The sequence below is a fragment of the Triticum aestivum genome, chromosome 7A, assembly GCF_018294505.1.
Source record: "Triticum aestivum cultivar Chinese Spring chromosome 7A, IWGSC CS RefSeq v2.1, whole genome shotgun sequence".
NCBI lineage: Eukaryota > Viridiplantae > Streptophyta > Magnoliopsida > Poales > Poaceae > Triticum > Triticum aestivum.
In genome coordinates this window covers 245,300,430-245,320,801 of record NC_057812.1, presented here as the reverse complement: position 1 = coordinate 245,320,801, position 20,372 = coordinate 245,300,430, and the positions used below count along the sequence as shown (strand labels likewise).

Genomic DNA, 20,372 nt, shown 5'->3' with positions numbered 1-20,372 from the left:
GTCTATGTATCCACACATGTATCAAGTTTCCGGTTAATACAATTCTAGCATGAATAATAAACATTTATCATGATATAGGGCATATTTCCTTCAGTCTCCCACTTGCACTAGAGTCCATAATCTAGTTCACATCGCCATGTGATTTAACACCAACAATTTTCATCACCATGTAATTAACACTCATAGTTCACATCTCCATGTGACCAACACCCAAAGGGTTTACTAGAGTCAATAATCTAGTTGACATAGCCATGTGATTAACACCCAAAGAGTACTAAGGTGTGATCATGTTTTGCTTGTGAGAGAAGTTTAGTCAACGGGTGTGCCACATTCAGATCTATATGTATTTTGCAAATTTCTATGTTTGCAATGCTCTGCATGGAGCTACTCTAGCTAATTGCTCATACTGTCAATATGTATCTAGATTGAGACTCGGAGTCATCCAGATTGGTGTTAAAGCTTGCATCGACATAACTCTTTATGATGAACTCTTTATCACCCCCATAACCAAGAAATATTTCCTTAGTCCTCTAAGGATAATTTTGACCATTGTCCAGTGATCTACTCCTGGATCACTACTGTACACCTTTGCCAGACTTTGTGGCAAGGTACACAATAGGTCTGGTATACAGCATGGCATACTTTATAGAACCTATGGCTGAGGCATAGAGAATGACTTTCATTCTCTCTTTATCTTCTGACGTGGTCGGGTTTTGAGTCTGACTCAACTTCACACCTTGTAACACAGGCAAGAACCCTTTCTTTGACTGGTCTATTTTGAACTTCTTCAAAACTTTATCAAGGTATGTGCTTTGTGAAAATCCAATTAAGCGTCTTGATCTATCTCTACAGATCTTGATACTCAATATATAAGCAGCTTCACCGAGGTCTTTCATTGAAAAATTCTTATTCAAGTATCCTTTTATGCTATCCAGAAATTCTATATTATTTCCAATCAACAATATGTAATCCACATATAATATTAGAAATGCTACAGAGCTCCCACTCACTTTCTTGTAAATACATGCTTCTCCAAAAGTCTATATAAAACCATATGCCTTGATCACACTATCAAAGCGTATATTCCAACTCTGAGAGGCTTGTACTAGTCCATAAATGGATCGCTGGAGCTTGCACACTTTGTTAGCACCTTTAGGATCGACAAAACCTTCTGGTTGCATCATATACAACTCTACTTTAAGAAATCCATTAAGGAATGCGGTTTTGACATCCATTTGCCAAATTTCATAATCATAAAATGCGGTAATTTCTAACATGATTCAGACAGACTTAAGCATCGCTACGGGTGAAAAAGTCCCATCGTAGTCAACTCCTTGAACTTGTCGAAAACCTTTCGCAACAAGTCGAGCTTTGTAGACAGTAACATTACTGTCAGCGTCAGTCTTCTTCTTGAAGATCCATTTATTCTCTATCTTCCCAATGAACTTTAAAGTAGAAAAAATACTTCTCTCTCATCACACGGTAATCAAGACCAATAGCAATCTACACATGGTCTTCTTAATTTCTACATGCACTTAGCTCATTGGGGGTTGGGTAATTAAAGAGGAGAAAGATGGTGTCTTGCACCTTTCCAATGCATTTTTTACTTAACTCCATAATTTGTCCTAAAATTTCTAGATGTACACTCTTCACAGAACGAAGGGAGTAGTTCATCAATCCACAACATTAAATTCAATACAAATTGTTCATCATCACACATACATGAAACATGGATATGAAACTAGTGGGCTTGTTGCCCATGCCATGCCCACAACTTCTCCATGAAATCTTTTTGAAGATATTTGTGCTTATCAGAATCTCGAATGTCATGTTACACTCAGTGTCGGTTTCGGTCTTCCCTTCTACGCGGCTACACCGGTTGTCCCATGAGTCTATAGAAGGTGTAATCCAAATCTTCCCCACCCTCATTCTCAATGATCGTGTTATGCAAGATCACGCTGGTTGTGATGATGTACCAAAGGATCTCTTATCCCAAAACCTACCTAGCCACTCCTTGCACAATTGCAAATTGGGATTGCAAAATCCCAAAAGGCCCTCTCCACATCTTTCTAGCAGCTGCATGAGCATTATGGAAGTAAAGTTCTTTCTTACCTTGGGCTTGAAATTGGCTTCCAAAGGTAGCCCACTTCGGATATATCTCATCCGCAAGATAGTAGCCCATGTTGTATGTGTGGCCATCTGGTTGAAACTCCACCGATGGTGATTCGTCATTGGCTAATTGTGCAAAGAGTGGTGACCATCGAAACACATTGATGTCATTGCAAGATCTAGGCATCCCAAAAAATGCATGCAGTTCTTCAACCTCTTGTGCATGCAATCAATTGATCCAAGCTTGGAAAACCACGTGTTCTCTGAGTATCCTGAGCATTCGATGCTCTCAAATACTCTACTCCGAACACTTCAACCGACGCCTTTGCAAAAAAAATTGACGCACAAGATTGAAGTGCTCTCTCCCATTGTAAGTTATTGTCAATGAAATCGGCCGTGACACCATATGCCATCATGCACAATGTGGCATTCACCTTATGGATAGTGTTATGGCCAAGATCTCCGATGCAATTCCTCCTCTGCTCAAAGAACCGATCATACTGCTTCACACAATTAGCAATGTGAAGGAACAAATCCCAAGACAACCTATGCTTGCATCGAAGTATCACTTTGGATACACCGCATTTGAAACAAAATTGTTGAGCATCAATCTATTGTGCCCATCTTGCCTAATCCTAGGAATCACCTCACAGCCGAAAACAGAACCACCATGCTTGAGGCTCTTACTTTCTTATGCACCATCAAAACTAAAGCAATGTCCTCCTCTTCATTCATGTCATATTCCTCTTCGAACGAGGAATCATCCCACAAAGAGGGTTCAAATGAACTCATCTACTATACAATAATTTCCATTACAATCTACTCCTTTGTGCAGAACAACAAAATAAGAAGTGAAAAAAATTACCTTCTAGGCAATTCCTCGAACACCTAGCCTACAAGGAGGAGGAATCCGACTGGCAGCTTATGGGAGTTGAGGTGGTCGCCGTGAAGGGTAGAAATGGCTTGAGAGGACCTTGTTGACGCCACGGAGGTCGAGCTTGCAACCAAAAATGGTGATCATGTGCCATTGACGCCATCATGGTCAACAGCGACACTTTGGCGGCCACTAGTCCACGTCTACATCCATCATCAAAGGGGCGGCGACGGCTCGGCCGAAATAGCCTCGAATCAGCGCCGAGGGCGTACTGCGAACTGACAACGGTCGCATTGGCGGACAAGATCAAGCCAGCGGCGGTCGAGGGGATAGGCACGGCACTACGGGATGAAGTTTCATCATGTCAGAGCATCTCCAACCGTTCGGTCTCTTAGGGCGTCGAAAAAGAGCCGCCTAGGACGAGCCGGCGCTAGATTGGTCTCTGGGGCGATCTAGCTCCCAGTCATCGGTCAGGATGTAAGTGGCGCTGGGTCCCATTAGTCCCACATATGCCATCCACCAAAAAAACGTTATGTGGCATTCGTGGACACCCAGAAAAATTAAACGGTGCAAGTGGATAGCCCAGAAAAGCCCATCGAGCCAGCGGCAGTCCACAACCCCCCCTTCGCGTCCTTCCCCGGTCACGTCATGCCCTAGGCTAGGGCGCCATCGCCGCCATCTCCACCGCACCAGTGGTGCGGCACCACCTCCCGCTTCCAATCCCATGGACCCGCCGTCGCCGTCGTGTTTCTCGAAGAGGCCGTCGTCCAAGGACATCGCCGGCGACCGAGCCAAGCCTTGCGAGGATGACTCCTCTGCTCTCTCCCCTATCCTGCCGACGCCCTCTTCAGCTCCTACTCCTCCGCCGCCATCAAAGGGGATAGCCGGGGACCAAGCTGAAACTTTATCGAAATTTGTAAAAAACACACGAACACATGCAAACTACGCCTGAACAACGCCTAAACTATGCCAAACTACGTCGAGCCGCCACCGCCATCGCCGTCGCCGTCGTCTACATGCCGAAGAGCCTGTAGAAGCGGGTGTAGTCGCCGCCGCCGCCGCCGTCGTTGTCGCGCGGCTGGCTTGGGCCGGCCCCGTCCCTGCTGCAGCCCTGGCCCGGGTCGCCAAGGCGCGGTGGTGCACTGGACGGCCCGGCCTCGCCCTCCTCGTCGCTGTCGAGGACGATGACGCCGCCCTCCTCGCGACCGCGGCGCCGGACCTGGAGCTCCGCGTACGCCCAGCGCTGGCGGCGCACCTGCTCCCGGACGTAGTCCTCCTTCGCCCACTTGAGGGCGGACTCGTCGTCGGGGGCCGCCATCTCGACGTGCTCAGACTTCACCCTGAGCAGCCCCGGCTCCGGCTTCGGCCGGAGACAGTAGGATCCGCGTGGGGAGGACCGGGCACCCTCGTTGATGACGAGGGAGCCGCTGCGGGTGCGGCGCCCAAGCGGCATCTCCTCCAACTCAGGTTTGACGGGGCAGAGCGCGGCCGGCGAGCCGGAGCTCGACGACAAGGACGACCCCGACTCCATCCGTCGCGATGTCCAGGAGCTACCACAGCGGCGAGAGAAGGACGGCCGCTGCGGGTACTCGAGCCGCGGCGCGTTGCCGGTCTCGATGTGGTCGAGGACGGCCTCGAGGGTGCAGCCTGAAATGCCCAAGCACTCGCGCCGCCCGTCGGCGTTGTGGCGGCCCCGCGGGATGACGCCGTTGGTGGAGGCGATCTACTCCTCGCGGCGGCGCTGGAAGTACATGGTCTAGAGGCCGTGGCTATCGGCGGCGTAGCGCGGCTCATTCCGCTTTTCCTCCGTTAGGGACGAGCGAATGCAGGCGATCTCGGCCCGCCGCGCCGCCCCTTCGGGCACCGATGGCACCGGGACGCCGTCAGTGCTCAGCTTCCACGTTTCCGGCACCTGCATGTCCGAGGGCGCTGGGTACTCCGCCTCGTACAGCAGCCGCGCCTTCGCCTCTTGGAGGTGGCGGCGACCGAAGCCGTTCGCCGCCGCGTCATCGCCTGGGTACCTCTCGGCCAACTTTCTCGTCGGCGGGAAGAAGGGAGAGTGCTGCTTTCTACGCTAGAGAGGGGGGAAATAAGAGCTGTGACATCCACCGACGTGGAGGTCGCTTTTTATAGCCGTAGCTGGGCGGCGATGGGCTGCATACCCGGCGACGCGCGGTTGGACGCGCGTCGCGGCGCATTCACTGCGCCGCCCGTGAGGCATCAATGGAGGTTGACCGACGCGACAACGTGGCAGCCTTCACATTAATTCCTACAGGAACCGAGGCGATGAGGCCGACGAAGCGGCGTGTTGCTAACTCAGCGGGCCATCCATTTTCACGCCTAAACGTCTCGCCCTGGCGCCCCTAGCACACCGGGTTTGGTCTGGGTCCGCCGGGGCCAATTTCGACCCAAACCGGCAAAAAACAGGCTTCTGAGGACTTGACTGGGCCAATTTTTGGGCGCCGACGCGGAAAAACACCTGGGAAGGACCTGTTGGGGACGCGGCTGGAGATGCCCTCAGTTGGCTCCGGCTAGGAAATTGTTTTACGGCAACAGGCCGGCTGCTACAAATTTGCAGCACTTGGGGGTAAATTTTAGGGCTGCCCAGAACTTGGGAGCATCATATTTTGAATCCGGCTGTTGAAGATAAGTCGGAAACAGCCTCATCTTTTGAGCATTTGAGATAGAACTGCAGTGGAAATTTACCAGGAAATTTCGGCTAATTCTTTCTTATTGCTTGCTAGTTTACTCAACCTGAACAAAATGAAGGTCTGACACCCCCAAGGCACCTAGGACTGTACTAAGCCTACGATGTGTGTCCTAGCTATCACAACTTATTTGCATAAAAAATGTCACCTTCCCGTAGTCAACGAACATTCACAAAACAGTCACTTCCGTGGCAATGTTACTGATTGTCTTCCCAGGTAGGATTTTCATTTACATTAACCTGCATCACGATGAAGCCCCATAACCATAATGATTAACAGCAACGGTTGCACTTGACCTGTCCCTGCATGGAAAGCTTCTAGTTCAATGCATCTCCTTGTAGAGATAATCCGCAGCTCTGTTCCACTGGGAGAGGCGGTACGGGTTCCTGTTCTTCGCCTGACCCATGTCTATTTACACTAGGTGATCTGCAGCCTTTTTAGCCCTGCCTGCCTTCCTCTTCGTCTGCGTTACAGTACGTGTTAATTGTAAGCTTGTTAGATCAACGTTCATGCAGAACATTATCCAGTAACTATAGAGCGGAGACTTACCTCGGCGTGATGATTTCCAACAAGGCTTGAAATAGGCCTGGAGAGGTCTTACAGGAACAGGAATGAATTTCCCTAGATAAGCCAAAGGCCAGCTGGAACATCACAGAGAAAAGGGAGGTCAAAACTTTACAAAATGACCATGATGAGATTACAGTCGGAAAGTACATGATAAATGAAAGCAAAAAAAAAGATGTTAGAACACCCTGGGAATGTCTCGAGTGCAAGTTAATATGAACCTTAACCTAGTCGCACAGAAAATGGGGGACAAACGGCATCTGAATTCGTAAAATAACTGTATGACACATTGATTACATAACCTTAAAACGTCGGATAGTGTACTAATTGCAAACCTTGCATAAATGATAAATTTTGAAGTGTGTACCTTACGACGCCAATGGCAACTGAAACTAACCATAGACTCCAGTTAAGTCTCACAATTTTAAAGAACTTTCCCAGGAATTCAACTATTAGTATCTGGCAAAGGAGACAGCAACTTTATCAGCACTTCATGGACAAGAATGATAGGACATTCAGTGCAACAACCATGCATGTCCTGTTACCTGAAACACGGTAGTTACACAAACTATTCCCATGAAGAGGTGGTTCTTTGTTACTCCTTTGAAGACATTCCTTTCCTCAGGCTTACGCGCATTGAACTCATTGAAGATCTGGTATAAAACGCAAATCAAGTTTAAGAAATCTTTGTTCAGAACTACATAAAGCTAATATTAGTAAGTACAGTGTGAGGCAATTTCTTGATTCTTTTTTTTGGTAATGATAAGTTTACATAGATCATAATGCACTCGGGTGATTTACCTCAAACTGGGACCGCCACTGCATTTGACAAGATCGCACTTGTTGATTCCCAAACTGGGACCAAGCTAATAATAGTGTCTAGTAGTATGTATGGCCAAGGTTCCAAAATGGCATCAGACTGCTTATAGGCTGATTCCCAATCAACTATCAGGAGTGACAAACTAACGATACATTTGCGGCCTACACGATGTTTCATAGGACATTAGCACTTGTTGATAATTAATCAATGATATTTCAGCATTTACCCGAGCAATGTTCTGGGCATCCTGCTTTCTCTGGTTTCAGGAGAGAAACATACGTAACTAGGCAACTACCGGTGGTACTTAACTAGGGCTAACTTAAATTATACATGTATTGAAACCTTAAGACCAAGCAACTGAAGTGGCTGGTTTAAGAAAAAACCACACGGTAATTGACAATAAGGACATATGCCCCTTTTCACATCATGAAGACTTTTTGAACGACTGGAGGAATTTTATTTCATAAGACCTCGGACCCTTGACACAAGCCCTAGAATAGCATACGCTCTCGCAGTCACAACTCAGAGTTACACCATGGAGCATAAGTAGCAATGCTTTTGTTACCATGTTAGGTCAGATACAAGCTAGCCAGTCACTATTCATGGTGTCAGCTCCACAGCAAGTCTAATATTTACAGAGTGCAGTTTACACTATTATAAGGAGTAACTTGAGTTTACATGGTAGGTCAGTTTATTTAAGATGGCAACCACTGCCACTATACTACCCTTAACATGAACATTTATTAGATAAATCAAATACCAATATTAGTCTATCTAAAGAACAACGTAGAATTTAAGTAACACCCTGTTACAGTTGTAGAATCAGAAAATATCCAACCAACCTGGCAAAATACAAATGTATTGAAGATAAATGTGTTCTTCATTTTCTCGGCGTTATCTGGACTTTCATTCTGCAGCCGTAGAATCTTTTTTCCAGAGAAATTAAAGATAAGAAGGATTGCTATTTGGTAAATGGCCTGCAAAAATTCCATGTAAATCAGAACAGAAGAATATGGAACAACAATTGTATGCTCTAAGAATACAAATGAGTCACGCAAATTCAACCTGGACAAACAAGTTTCTCCACATAATATTGGTCACAAGTGGCTCCCTGAAGTAGAAAACAGGGAGAAATATTGTAAATTATGTAGAAAACAGTTCAACTCATTTCATGAAACATATAATGCAATACTCTAGACAGGTAGGGTGATATTACATGCCTTCGACCAACAGGCTGTCTCTTCATAAGGTTGTCTGTTGGTGGTTCAGTTGCTAAAGCAAGAGCTCCCAGTGTATCCATGATAAGGTTTACCCAGAGAAGCTGCAAATTAGGAACATAGTGCATGAGAGCCAACCTTGGCATACAAGTGTTTGTACTTACAATTAAGATTTCGGCACATCTTTCATGCACAACAAAAGTGGCAATGGCAGTAATGAAAATATTAGAGATTGAAAAATAGTTGGAAGAAAAAAGGAGAGGTCCCGACCTCAACAGCATTTAGAGGCACATCACCAGATGACACAGCTGCAATAACATTAATCACAAGTGCGGCAACATTAACAGTAAGCTGGAACTGGATGAATTTCTGAATATTTGCATAGACAGAGCGTCCCCAGCGAACAACCTAAAAAAGAAAGAGAGATAAGAGGTGTAAGTGCACAAAATCACAAGAAGGTTGAGCAGCCAGAATTTGTGCCTAAGCACAAACTACAAAGGATCTTGCATATACACTATGTTTAAGTCTTAACATGCCATAGCTATTCAGCAGCATAAGGCAGCATATCAGAACATTACGGGCTTATATGTGCTTCTCCATGAACTGTACTCTCTACACACTGTCAACCAATAGCATTTTTTCTCTCTTTTGGCAATGATGAAGCTGATAGCAATTAGCACAAAACATGATATCACTCACAGGTTACTTTGATGGTATATTGCCGTCAAAGCACCATGCCAGTTTGTTACAGAAGAAAAAGTCCATCATGATGTCCCTTCAGGGACATCACGAAAAAAAAACTCCACAATTGCTAAGAACAGTTATCCTTCATAAGAAAGATCTCTTCCAAAAAAAACATAGAAAACACTAACCTTCACAACAGATGTGAAGTCATCATCCAAGATTATAATGTCAGAGCTTTCTTTAGCAACTTCTGTCCCTGACATGCCCATTGCAAGACCTATATCAGCCTATACAACAGATCAAGCATTAGATATAAGAATAAATCAGAAGCTTCTGCAATATCAAAGATAAATGGCCACTAATAGCTTATCATAAGTTACACATGACACCTCATGCAATGCAGGGGCATCATTTGTGCCATCACCAGTGACAGCCACAACATGGCCTTTCCTTTTCAAAGCTTGGACAAGCAAAAGTTTGTCATTTGGAGATGATCTTCCCATGACCTGAAATTCAAAGTTAATTAGTTGTAGAACAATCAAAAGAATGTCAGAAACTTCAAAGAAAATGACTTCCTGAGAAGGATAGAAAAACTAGAAGTTATACAAAAGAATTCACCACTTCAAATGACTTCAAGTAAGTCATAAGAATCATTGTGTTTAGTACAGATAAAGGTTGTTACTTCAACACAGTATAACATATATACACAAGGGACTTAAGAATGGAGAGAGTTACAGTTATCTTGTCAGCAATCTCTCCTCTTGCAATTTCAGACATCTCGCGGAACGCTCTTCCCTCTATTACAAATGGCTCTGAAATAACACCATTTGCATCTAGTATTCCGCACTCCAACGCTATTGCCTTGGCTGTTTCAATATTATCTCCTGTGACCATGCGCACCTACATGTACAAATGTAACAAATATTAAAGCCAACAAAAGAAGCAGTGACATTCAAAATGAGGAAATGATGAAAAAAATCCATTTTAAGGAAAACAAAAACTTCAAGAAACTAACATGTTTTGTAACGATTGAGAAACTAACCAACAAGGTCAAAGTTTACAAAGAGTCATGTTTTATGGATAGGACACAAACAATTGAATGTCCCAAAATACAAAATAAACTATATGAATAGCATCATGGCATAGGAAGTAAAGAAACTGAAAATGGCTAGAAACCTTGCCCAGCTACAAACATGACGAGCCAATCCTGTGAGAAGTAAAAGACTAGACCTAATTGAGAACATGAGGAATACCGTGGAGGATTTAGCTTCACAGTTCATTCCGTCGATGACTAATGTAGATTAGAGGTGAAACATTTCCAATGAGAACAAGAAAAATAAGAACACAAGTAGGATATACCTTTACACCAGCATTTTTGCATAATTGTACAGCATTCCTCACTCCTGGGCGACATGGATCCTACAGGTGAAGAAACTCTTTATAGCAGGAGTAATAGATGGATATTGTCATCAAGTAATGCAGTATGACTAACCAGAAGAAATTATGCTTGCAAATTATGATGCCTCATATAAATACAAAAGGCGATGAATCATTTAGAGATAAGTATGATGCATACTGGTATATTTCATGTTTTAGCAAAAGCCAGAAAGCATGGATAGATTGGAGAGAAGTGCATATTTCAACCCCGAACTCTTGCCCTAGTCTAATTTACAACCCCGAACTTCAATACCGTCTAAACTACAACCCCCAACTCTCAAAACCGGTCAGGATTCAACCCTTCTCTACCTCATGACCGGTTTTGACCAAGTTGACCGGTTTTGACCCGTTGACTGGTTGAACAGTAAATTAAAAAATTATTACTATTATTATTATTTCACCTGGTGACCAGTAATTTAAAAGAAGTTGCAATTTTTTTAGCTTGTTTGGATGATAGAGTAGCACTCAGCAAAAAAGACAAATGTGGGGTCTGAAACATTTAACTGTTCATGCACTGGTCAGGCTGATTTTATTTTTTTGGCTGAGAGCTACTCAGATGTCCGAACGCGATGAAAATTGGCACGGACCTCACGCATTGATACATCTTCCATGTAAAAAATATTATGATTTTTTTACTGTTTAGCCAGTGAAAAAATCAAAATTATTTTTTGAAATTTTACTTTTGTTCCACTTATGATTTTTTTTAATTTATTGTTCACCTTGTGGAAAAAACGAAGTTATTTTGATTTTGATTTTATTTTTTTCAACTTTATTTTTAATTTACTGTTCACTAGTCAACGGGTCAAAACTGATCAACAGAGAGAGAAGGGTTGAATCCTGACCGGTTTTGAGAGTTGGGGGTTGTAATTTAGACGGTATTGGAGTTCGGGGTTATAAATTAGACTAGGGCAAAAGTTCAGGGTTGAAATATGCACTTCTCTCGATAGATTGTGAATCATAAGACGATGAATCAGATCAGCCATATACTATCTGTCTATCTGAGCAGACATATAGCTGCAAGCTGATGCATCAGTGAAACATATGTTTGATTAACTGAATACCCTATGTTCCCAGCACAGGCACTATAGAGCATGGAATAGGACACTGTACACAGGGCTATCCTTTGGGTATCGGAAGCAACCCTAGTTATTTGTGTCAAACTCAAAATTAAGAGAACACAATCAATCTGAAAGTGAATCTACCGAACAATAAGGACCAACCTTTATGCCCACAATACCAAGCAGAGTCAGATCTTCCTCAGGTAACTTCCAATCAGCTATGTCTTCCTTCGGAATTTTTTCAATATCACATAGACAATATGCAAAAGCAACACATCGTAGTGAACTCTTTGCCATGTCTTCAATTGACTTCTTGTACTCATTACGCTGTAAACATTTCAACATTGTAAGAGTGCATAAGAAATTGAGCAGGTGGCAAATTATGCATGGCAGTTACCTTCTGTGCACCCATTGGCTGAACTGAACCATCCAGAGAAAGCCAACTTTTGCAAGATGATAGCACTAACTCAGCTGCACCTTTCCAATGGATGTGGACCTCGGTATCTGACTGCAATCAGTAACCAAACATCCTTGAGGTAACATGAACAAAAACTGGGATACGAAACAATAGAAAACAGGAGTTTTTATCAAAACATCGTACACACTGCGTAATTCAAATCATAGATCTGTGCATACTAAAAGACATAAGGTCCAAGGAACACTCTGCTGATGCTATAATCAGAACAAATGCTCAATGGCATCCAATGCTCATATCGAGAACTACTTGCCAATAACAGTCATCTGTGCCATCAAAAGTAACTGGTCATTACGAAGGGGAATCTCAAAACCCTTCTGGTTGGTATAATATTAGACTTAAACAAGTTTGAGAAACTGTTTGCCACTGGTAGATAACCCTACTTGAGTACTTCAAATGAGAAATTTGGCTGGTCCTTTAAGCCAAGCCCGGGAGATATCCAGCAGGAAAACAAACATCAGCCTACCAGGAGCCAATAGTCCTGAAGCTGTTAAACTTGATAGCGTTAACTCTCACAACTCACAAGCACTGATAACCAAAACATCTATTGCCAACTACATGTGGTAAATTACAAGGGATTGGAATAATGAAGCACCCAAATATAAATAAGCCTGAAAAGTGGTTAAATTCTTCATGGATACACTCGTCTAACTCACGAATTTAGATATACCAATGGTTCTAGATACATATGTGCCTTACTACCTGCACTGCAACACCACCTCGCTTCTTCTCTGAGTTAAATGGAAATACATGAAGAACTGAAGATTTTGACCGAACATTGTTGAAATCCATCCCTATCTGTGCAAGGTGCAACTGTGTTAGGCCAAGCCAACAAAAGAAGCTTAAAGGAGACACTCTGTATGAAGCAAAATCAGTCGTACCTTAAGGCCCCAAGAAAGAATGGCTTTTTCAGTTGGTGAACCTGTAACATCAGCTGCTCCCCCATCCTATACATTGAAAAAAAGACGGATGAAATTTTGTGGAAGCAACTGATATATGTAGATGACAGTTAGCATAGCATTCTCCCTAGACTGCCTCCAAGCATCTGCCCAGTTCTGATTTCTGTCTGGTTAATGGCAGGAAATAATAAAATTGGGGTAATTTTATGAGATCATATCTTAAACTCAGACAGTGCCTTTACAGGTAACCAGCTCGTTACCACCCAATTTCCACACTGCTAAGAACCTCAAGTGAGCATAATTTTCATGGATTTGGTGGAACTGACAAAGTGTTGACAGCTGATACATTATTCTGGACTCCACTGGATCTCATTTGGAATGTGATTCAATCTCCGGTTGCCAGTTTCAGAAAGTAGTTAGTAATCTCCAGCCTGATGCTTTCCCAGTTTATCGACATGCACAAGCAAGTGAATAGGAGTACTGCAGAGAAACTAGAGAACGTGCATGTTTCTAGCTGCAAGTGGAGGCCAGTTGCTTGGAGTCCACTGTTGACCACTTATATTTCAAATATAGCAGGATCACGTGCAAAGTTCACTCACTCCCAGGCGATTAGTACAGAAAGAACGCTAAGTTGAACTCCTATAATAAAAGTAAAAAATCCTGAAAAAACATTAAAAATAAAGATCGGATGGTGAAAACTGAGCTATTACCATCTTCAATGTTCCTCAAATAGCATTATGGACCACCATGTTTTACATAAAAAGTAAAAAAACAAATCTTTACAAAGTGGCTGTAACCAGTCATAACTTAATCAAAATTGCTGATCTTTTCAATTAAATCTAGGCTAGCTGGGTTATACATTACAGATTGGTGACCTGTATGCTATTGCTTTTCTGGACAATGGATAATATAATAGATAATTCAGGTACCTCTAATATAATAGATAATTCAGGTACCTCTAATATTATTAAAAGAAGGAAGAAATAAAGTTGATATTACCTCTGGCAAAAATACAGTTCCTGTAGTGTTTTGTGCAATTCCTTCAATAAGCAGTGCCGCTGAACTGCTTGAGATTGCCCTAACATCATCACAAGGATCCAACCTTGTCCCGATAAAGTGTGCCTCCACAACTGTCATCTACATAATCAATAATATAAAGATTACAAAACGAACCACGATGACAGTCTTTAAAAGGCCACAATTAAAGACAGAATTAGCAGAAGATGTGCTCGTAACTGACAACAATAAAGAAATGTATTATCAACACCCAAAGATCCTGGCATCAAATTGGTGCTGTTTTTGTGTTAATTTTGGTTCTGCGGTGCTGACAGGTATATTCCAAGACTTAAAGTAAATGGAAAGAATTAGCCTCTTGTCAGGGCAGCGTATTGGGACTTGGAATAGCATCATGACAGATCTTCAAACGGTGTTTCATAGCACAAGCACCAGATTGATTCTACAAACCTTATTCAAGGTGAGAGTTCCTGTCTTATCACTGCATATAGTAGTTGCTGATCCCATTGTTTCACAAGATGAGAGCCGCCTCACCTAAATAAAGGAAATAAGGATGATAAAGTTTCCTATCATGTGAATGTTTTATACAGAAATAGGATTGTTTTTTTACCAGCGCCTTGTCTCGCATCATCTTTCGCATTGAATACGCAAGTCTGAAACCACAAAATATAGATAGTCATGTGACTGAAATTTTCATGTAATTTGCACAGTAAGGAGATCCATACGTCAATGTTACTGCCAGTGGAAGTCCCTCAGGCACAGCAACAACTACGATGGTTACCTATAGATAGTATTACACAAAATCAGGTCACCAAAAGATGAAAATGATTCAAGATATTAGCTGTATACTTGTACAAAAAATACATACGGCGATTGTCAAAATTCTGATTGCACCCATAAATCCTTGTTTGAGACCAGTAGTTCCAGCCCGAAATTGAACAGTCCCATCCGGATTCTTGGTATGTCCAGTAAAATATCTGTAGTTCAGTAAGTGGTTATAAAGAGTATATTTGTTTGTGCTGCATTATCATGCAAAATACCTTATCGCAAGCACGCCAAGTACAACACCAGCTACTGACAGACCCACCATGCCAATAAAAGTAGCAACACCATTCAAACGCACCTACTCCATGGTTGAAAGGGTCTCATCAGTATTCATTCATGCAAGAATATAGATGAGCCTGAACAGAGATTAACCTGCAATGGGGTTTCTTCACCATTATCTTCAGAAAGGTTAGCCATCAACTGGCCCCATTCAGTGTTGATACCCACACCTGTTACCTTTGTATTTGATAGGCAAAGTGGATAAATATTATGATATATAAAGTCTAACCATTAAGAACCAAAATATAGAAAAGCACAAATAAGGGAGAGAAAAATGCTATGTGTTGTGACACCGAAAACAGTAAGTTAACCTAACATGTTGCTTAACACTTAAGATAGTGGTACTCACCAACATAGAACCATAGCCATCTGCAACCTTGCAACCAGACATCAAGAACGGAGCCTTTTGATCCTTGTGAACCTAAAAAATAATATGACATCATGAAAATCCGAAGAGGTGTGCTTGAGTCTCGCCGCAAAAAAAGAAGTGTGTTTGAATCGCCACAAGAAAGAAGTTTTGCACCGGAACTCACAGTTTTTGATTCCCCAGTCATACTTGATTCGTCTATTGCAAGAGAATGGCCAGATATCAGGATGCCATCAGCAGGAACCTAAAATGTGAAATAATGAATGTAAGCAAATTATTCTAGGATGAAAAAATAAGCAGAGTTGACAAATAATATACCATCTTACTTGGTCACCAATATTCAGTGGAACCACATCACCGACAACAAGGTCAAATATTGAAGTTCGAAATCTTTTACCACCTCTAAGAACCTAATTAAAAGATATAGTAAATCAGGAATGTAAGCAATGAATGGGAATTCATATCTGGAAGTGCACCAAAATATAGTTACACATGATCATACTCACCTCCACTTGTATGTTCTGTTTCTCCTCATTCAGATGTTGAAACTGAAGTGATTGCCTGTAATCACTGGTTGCTAGATAGATCAAAAAACAAAACAATTAGATCGCAGCAAGCTAAAGGTGAAGCCAAAAACAAAACAAATATAATAGGAAATGTGCAAACTCAATCAATTACCGGTGACAAGTATCACAAGAAAAACAGCTAAAAAAATACTTCCCCCCTCATACCATCCTTCCTCGACACCCTAGATAAGAGAAAAAAAAACAAATGCAGTTATAGTTATCCTTAAAGCATGACAATTATTCAAGTTCAAAACTACCATGGCTAAGGAAGATGACATAATGAAAGGCTAATTCCAAGGAAACAATTAGTGAAGAGGTAGAAAATACCTCTGTGGCCATGCCCAACGTAAGAGATATGGCAGCAGCTACCATTAGAATGATGAGAGTTAAATCTTTGCATGCATCAAATATAAAACGCTGCAATACCAAAACTCAGTATGGTTAAAATTTGATACCAAATATGTTGAAGCATTGAAATTGATTTGATGTTGTACTGAAAGAAAGTCTCATAGGACTACTTCGTAATCAACTCTTCTAATATGCAGCATAAACGCACTTTAAATTTTCCAATAGTGACCTTAGAATTTTGTAAGGAGCTTATGCCAAAATACAAGTTTTATGTAATTGGAAAGCTTAACCCTGCTCGGACACACAAAAAGCATACACTAAAGAAGGAACGGTGAAGAGATGTAGATACTAGATAATGAAGAGAACAGATGTCCCATAAGGAAACTGAAATTGCAAGTGGCTAGAAACTTGCAAGATTGACCTTGTGCAATTTACTTACAGAAATCTTCTATATCTAAATAGCTAGCCCCCACTAACTATTTCTCTCAACATGCAAGCATGACACATCATCGCACAACATGCATGAGAATAGGCCCACCCCCACTACCATGTCTGCCAACATGCAAGCATGCCACTTCATCGTGACATGCATGAAAAAAAAAACTCATCTCAACATGCAAACATACATGAGAATTTTCATTCTATTATACTATATATATATAGTTAACATATTATACAACTATATAGTGACCAAACATAATAAATTATATGTATTTTAGTTTCAGTTTTTCACATTATTACTTCAAATATTTATGTTTCATACAATGAATCCCATTGAAATATGTTGCAAAATATTCCCGCAACAACATGCGGAGAATCATCTAGTAACATAAAAAAAGCTATACCAGTATGTTTTTTCTTTTCTTGCGTGGATATGTATTTGCACCGAAAACATCCCTCCTTTGTAACAATTCATCCTCAGTTGGATTAATTCCCATTTCCAAATTACTCTTTAATAAATCTGACAGCCCCTTAACCTGAAAAGAATAGTGTCATTACACACAAATGAATAGCAGCAGGTGACAAGGTTAAGAAATAAATTCTAGCTCAGTGTTAACTTACTCCTCTAATTTCCTGAAGAAGAACACTATCATGATCTCTGTTTAAAGTTTTAAGCTTTTCCATTTCAATTGGAAAACTTCGAGAGGCAGTTGGAAGTTGTATACCAGTATAAGCTTCTGCTCAGATGAGGAACATTGAAAATAGCACAAGAATATAAATTACATTGTATGCAAAATAAGCACGGATACAATAGATAGATTAATTGCAAGTATAAACTGAAAAGACAGCCCTTTAAAAAAATACAACTGAAAAGGCAACAATAAGACAAGCAAAATGAGCAGGGAAAATGTGGAGAATAGGCTGGTAAGACAAATAAAAGATAGCAGCTGCATTGCACAAAATAAATGAGCTGGAAATTTTGCTGTAATATTGCACATTCAGAAGTAGTGATCAAATTAAAGAAGGCAAATCAGAGACATGAATGACTACGGCTACCAATGAAATTTGGGAACTGCTTTGTTTCATAATGTTTGCATATAACCCCACCATTTGGTACATTGTGGCTAAGAGGCACATATGCAGTCTAGGAAGGAAATGTAGAAAACCAAAGTTATTCTACCAAAACACAGATACAATGTGTGGCTATTTGCAGCTTTGGCGGCCGCTTAGCCGCCACCAGGACCGGGACGCCATCAACATCATCGTTGCTGATCTTCGGACGATGGCTCTTCGCTTGGCGCCGCCGCTCCCTCCTCCACCACCTGAGCCGGATTAGAGTCTTCACTTGCGGTGCTACCGCCTTTATTTTTTAATTGCAGGGCTTGTTGAGCTGTGCCCCAGCAGAACCCTCCCGTACTTTGTTGTGCTACCATGTGTGTGTGTGTGGACTCATGTTGAACCTTGTGGCTGTGGTGGTTTGCTTTATATATAAAGCAGGGCGAAAGCCTTTTTTTGGTAAACATGGCATAAAAGAAGCACTTGGGTTAATGGTATGAATGAGTACCTCTGGGATCATTTTCTCCGGCTTCTTTGAAAAGAAATACTGCCTGGAGAATTCAAAATTAGAATGAACAAAAGAAGACAGCCGAAAGAGAAATAGGGTGCATAAGGTGCAAAACGACACGTTACCCGTATCACTTGTGCATGTGATCGGATCGTTCTTCTTATTATCTCTTTCTCTTCCTCCTTTTTAAGGTCTAGAGTGTATCTAAAACGACGTGAAGCATTCAGCACAAGAGCAGCTTGCTGAAAGGAGAGAATAACCATATTTATCAGAACTAAATAATAAGTAAGGCTTATATTTGTCTACCCCGAAGGGTCCTTCACCTGTAGCCACAGCAAACTGTAATGAACCCAACTCACAACTATTATGCAAAACAAGTGCCTGGTTAGCTGAAGTATAAGTGTGGTTTTATAGCTGTAGTAAAAGTATTACTGTTTGCTTCTTTCTGTAATGTCCCCCAATACATGAAGGATACATGAACTACCCAAACCTGTGAATACCACAAAGACCAGTATTGTTTGAATGAATGAATGACAGACCTCTGGTTTCAGTACTTTGCTTGTGTTTTCAGTTTTATTATGAGAAGTTGTCTGCCGCTCTGTGCATGTGCACGGCAGTAAAAAAGGTAGTGTCGCCAAACAGACTCCAATGCCTTGACTTAGAGGAAACGCGGACAAAAAATGAAGGTAATATGTAAACCATCGGGTCAATGACATGTCAGTAAACCTCAGTGCAGTGTATCCACTAGACCAAAAACATTAGTGTTTGATTATTCCTCTCCTACCCCCTCTTCTTCCTAGCACGTCCCGACTCCAGCCAGGACGGAATCAACACCAGAATGGCGATATTTTGGGCATTCTGCGAACCAGCAGAGCCCTGCCTAGATCACGGTCTGACGGGAAAGGGTGAGTGGAGGAAGGATCCCGTACCCTCCATCGGAGCAAGCTGTCGTGGGATGCGTTCTTATGGGGTATATCGAAGGCGTCACCGAACTCCTCCTCCTCCTCCTCCCCCTCCGCGCCCGCCGCATCCTCCGGCCTGTCCCGCTCCGGCGAGCGGATCTCAGGCGGCGTCGGCGAGCTCCCGACCGCCATGCCCGACAATCAGACACCAGCCAGCCGCCGCGTCCGCGGCAGCGCTCGCAGGAGAGATGACACCGACACCGACGACGACGACGACGACCAGAAACCCTGCAGGCACACACACACACACACACAGGAGCACTCAGACAACCAAATCACCACGGGATGGATCGATCGAACACCTCAGGGGTCACTCGCCTCACCTGCCGCCCCAGCCGTCAAGACTCTAGAAGGTTCCACGGGCGAGGCCGGCGCAAGTACGTTGCAGCTTCGCCACTGTGGTGCGGTGCGGAGCGGAGCTTGGTGATTTGTTTTGTTTTTTCTCCCTCTGCGGCCCGGATTTCGGTCGCGAATGGGGACTCGTTCTCGAGGATATTGTTCGGGGGAAGCTTCCACGAAGCTGCGGCCGCCCCGCGAGGTCTCTCTCTCGCTTCCACGTGGGCCCGGAAGAAACCTCAGAGCGGCCGAGCTCGTACCGGCCTGGCGGGGTAACGTGGTGGGAGCCCGGCTGTCAGTGAGAGCCGCGGCTCGGCGCGGGAGGCTCGGATCGGAGGAGGAAGGCGGGGTTTGGCGCGGGCGCGGCGGGGCGTGGGCCGGCCGGTTTGAAATGAGAAGGGGAGGGGTCACCGGGAGCCGTTGGATCGAGCCGATAGACGGCCAGGATGTGACGAGCCTTCGTGCGTGTCAACAACTTGCTTGACACGTGAGAGTGGGAGAAAGATGTGATGATTTTATGCCTTGGTTGCGGTGTGTTGAGTCCAAGGGAAAAGTTAGAGATGATTGTTGCCTCTTGCATCTCCGAGTGGCACAAATTAAGACACAATCATTTTTGTATGATTTTGTATCTTGGTTATTGATAAGATGGTTCTGAGTTCAAAACAGATATGAAATCAAAGAGACGACACGACACCCTTGCATCGCCCCTAATGACTTCCCAATGTAGGAGTAGGTGGCATGTTCTTCCTTTTCTTTCTTTTTGAAAGGGGGCATGTTCTTCTTCCTTATTCCTTAAGCTCCATGCATAGTCGCCACACTGCTAGT

The 20,372-nt window shown here is 42.9% G+C and overlaps 1 protein-coding gene across 6 annotated transcripts; it reads right to left on the bottom strand.

The window, feature by feature from the left end:
- Positions 1-5,696: 5,696 nt before the first annotated feature.
- LOC123151519 (calcium-transporting ATPase 5, plasma membrane-type) lies at positions 5,697-19,774 on the bottom strand. Of its 6 annotated transcripts, none has more exons than XR_006475685.1 (35): positions 19,535-19,774; positions 19,179-19,439; positions 18,375-18,491; positions 18,250-18,292; positions 17,307-17,422; positions 17,090-17,221; positions 16,224-16,313; positions 16,009-16,078; positions 15,837-15,907; positions 15,657-15,740; positions 15,497-15,574; positions 15,313-15,384; positions 15,057-15,140; positions 14,900-14,982; positions 14,728-14,836; positions 14,585-14,640; positions 14,470-14,512; positions 14,310-14,393; positions 13,845-13,982; positions 12,828-12,893; positions 12,649-12,744; positions 11,869-11,979; positions 11,634-11,798; positions 10,336-10,395; positions 9,712-9,876; positions 9,366-9,482; positions 9,165-9,263; positions 8,563-8,700; positions 8,292-8,396; positions 8,141-8,186; positions 7,918-8,052; positions 6,801-6,908; positions 6,623-6,714; positions 6,241-6,332; positions 5,697-6,154 (listed from the first exon to the last, which is right to left on the bottom strand). XR_006475685.1 is itself a non-coding variant. In XM_044571213.1 (35 exons), the coding sequence occupies exons 2-35, from the start codon at positions 19,341-19,343 to the stop codon at positions 6,129-6,131; spliced, it is 3,252 nt and encodes a 1,083-aa protein (XP_044427148.1). In that variant the 5' UTR covers positions 19,344-19,439; positions 19,535-19,773; the 3' UTR covers positions 5,697-6,128. The 6 variants fall into 6 exon arrangements, 4 of the variants coding, with proteins under 4 accessions (XP_044427148.1, XP_044427149.1, XP_044427151.1 ...); XM_044571213.1 differs by having other exon boundaries at positions 8,296-8,396; positions 19,535-19,773; XM_044571214.1 differs by having other exon boundaries at positions 8,296-8,396; positions 19,530-19,748.
- Between the last annotated feature and the right edge of the window lie 598 nt (positions 19,775-20,372).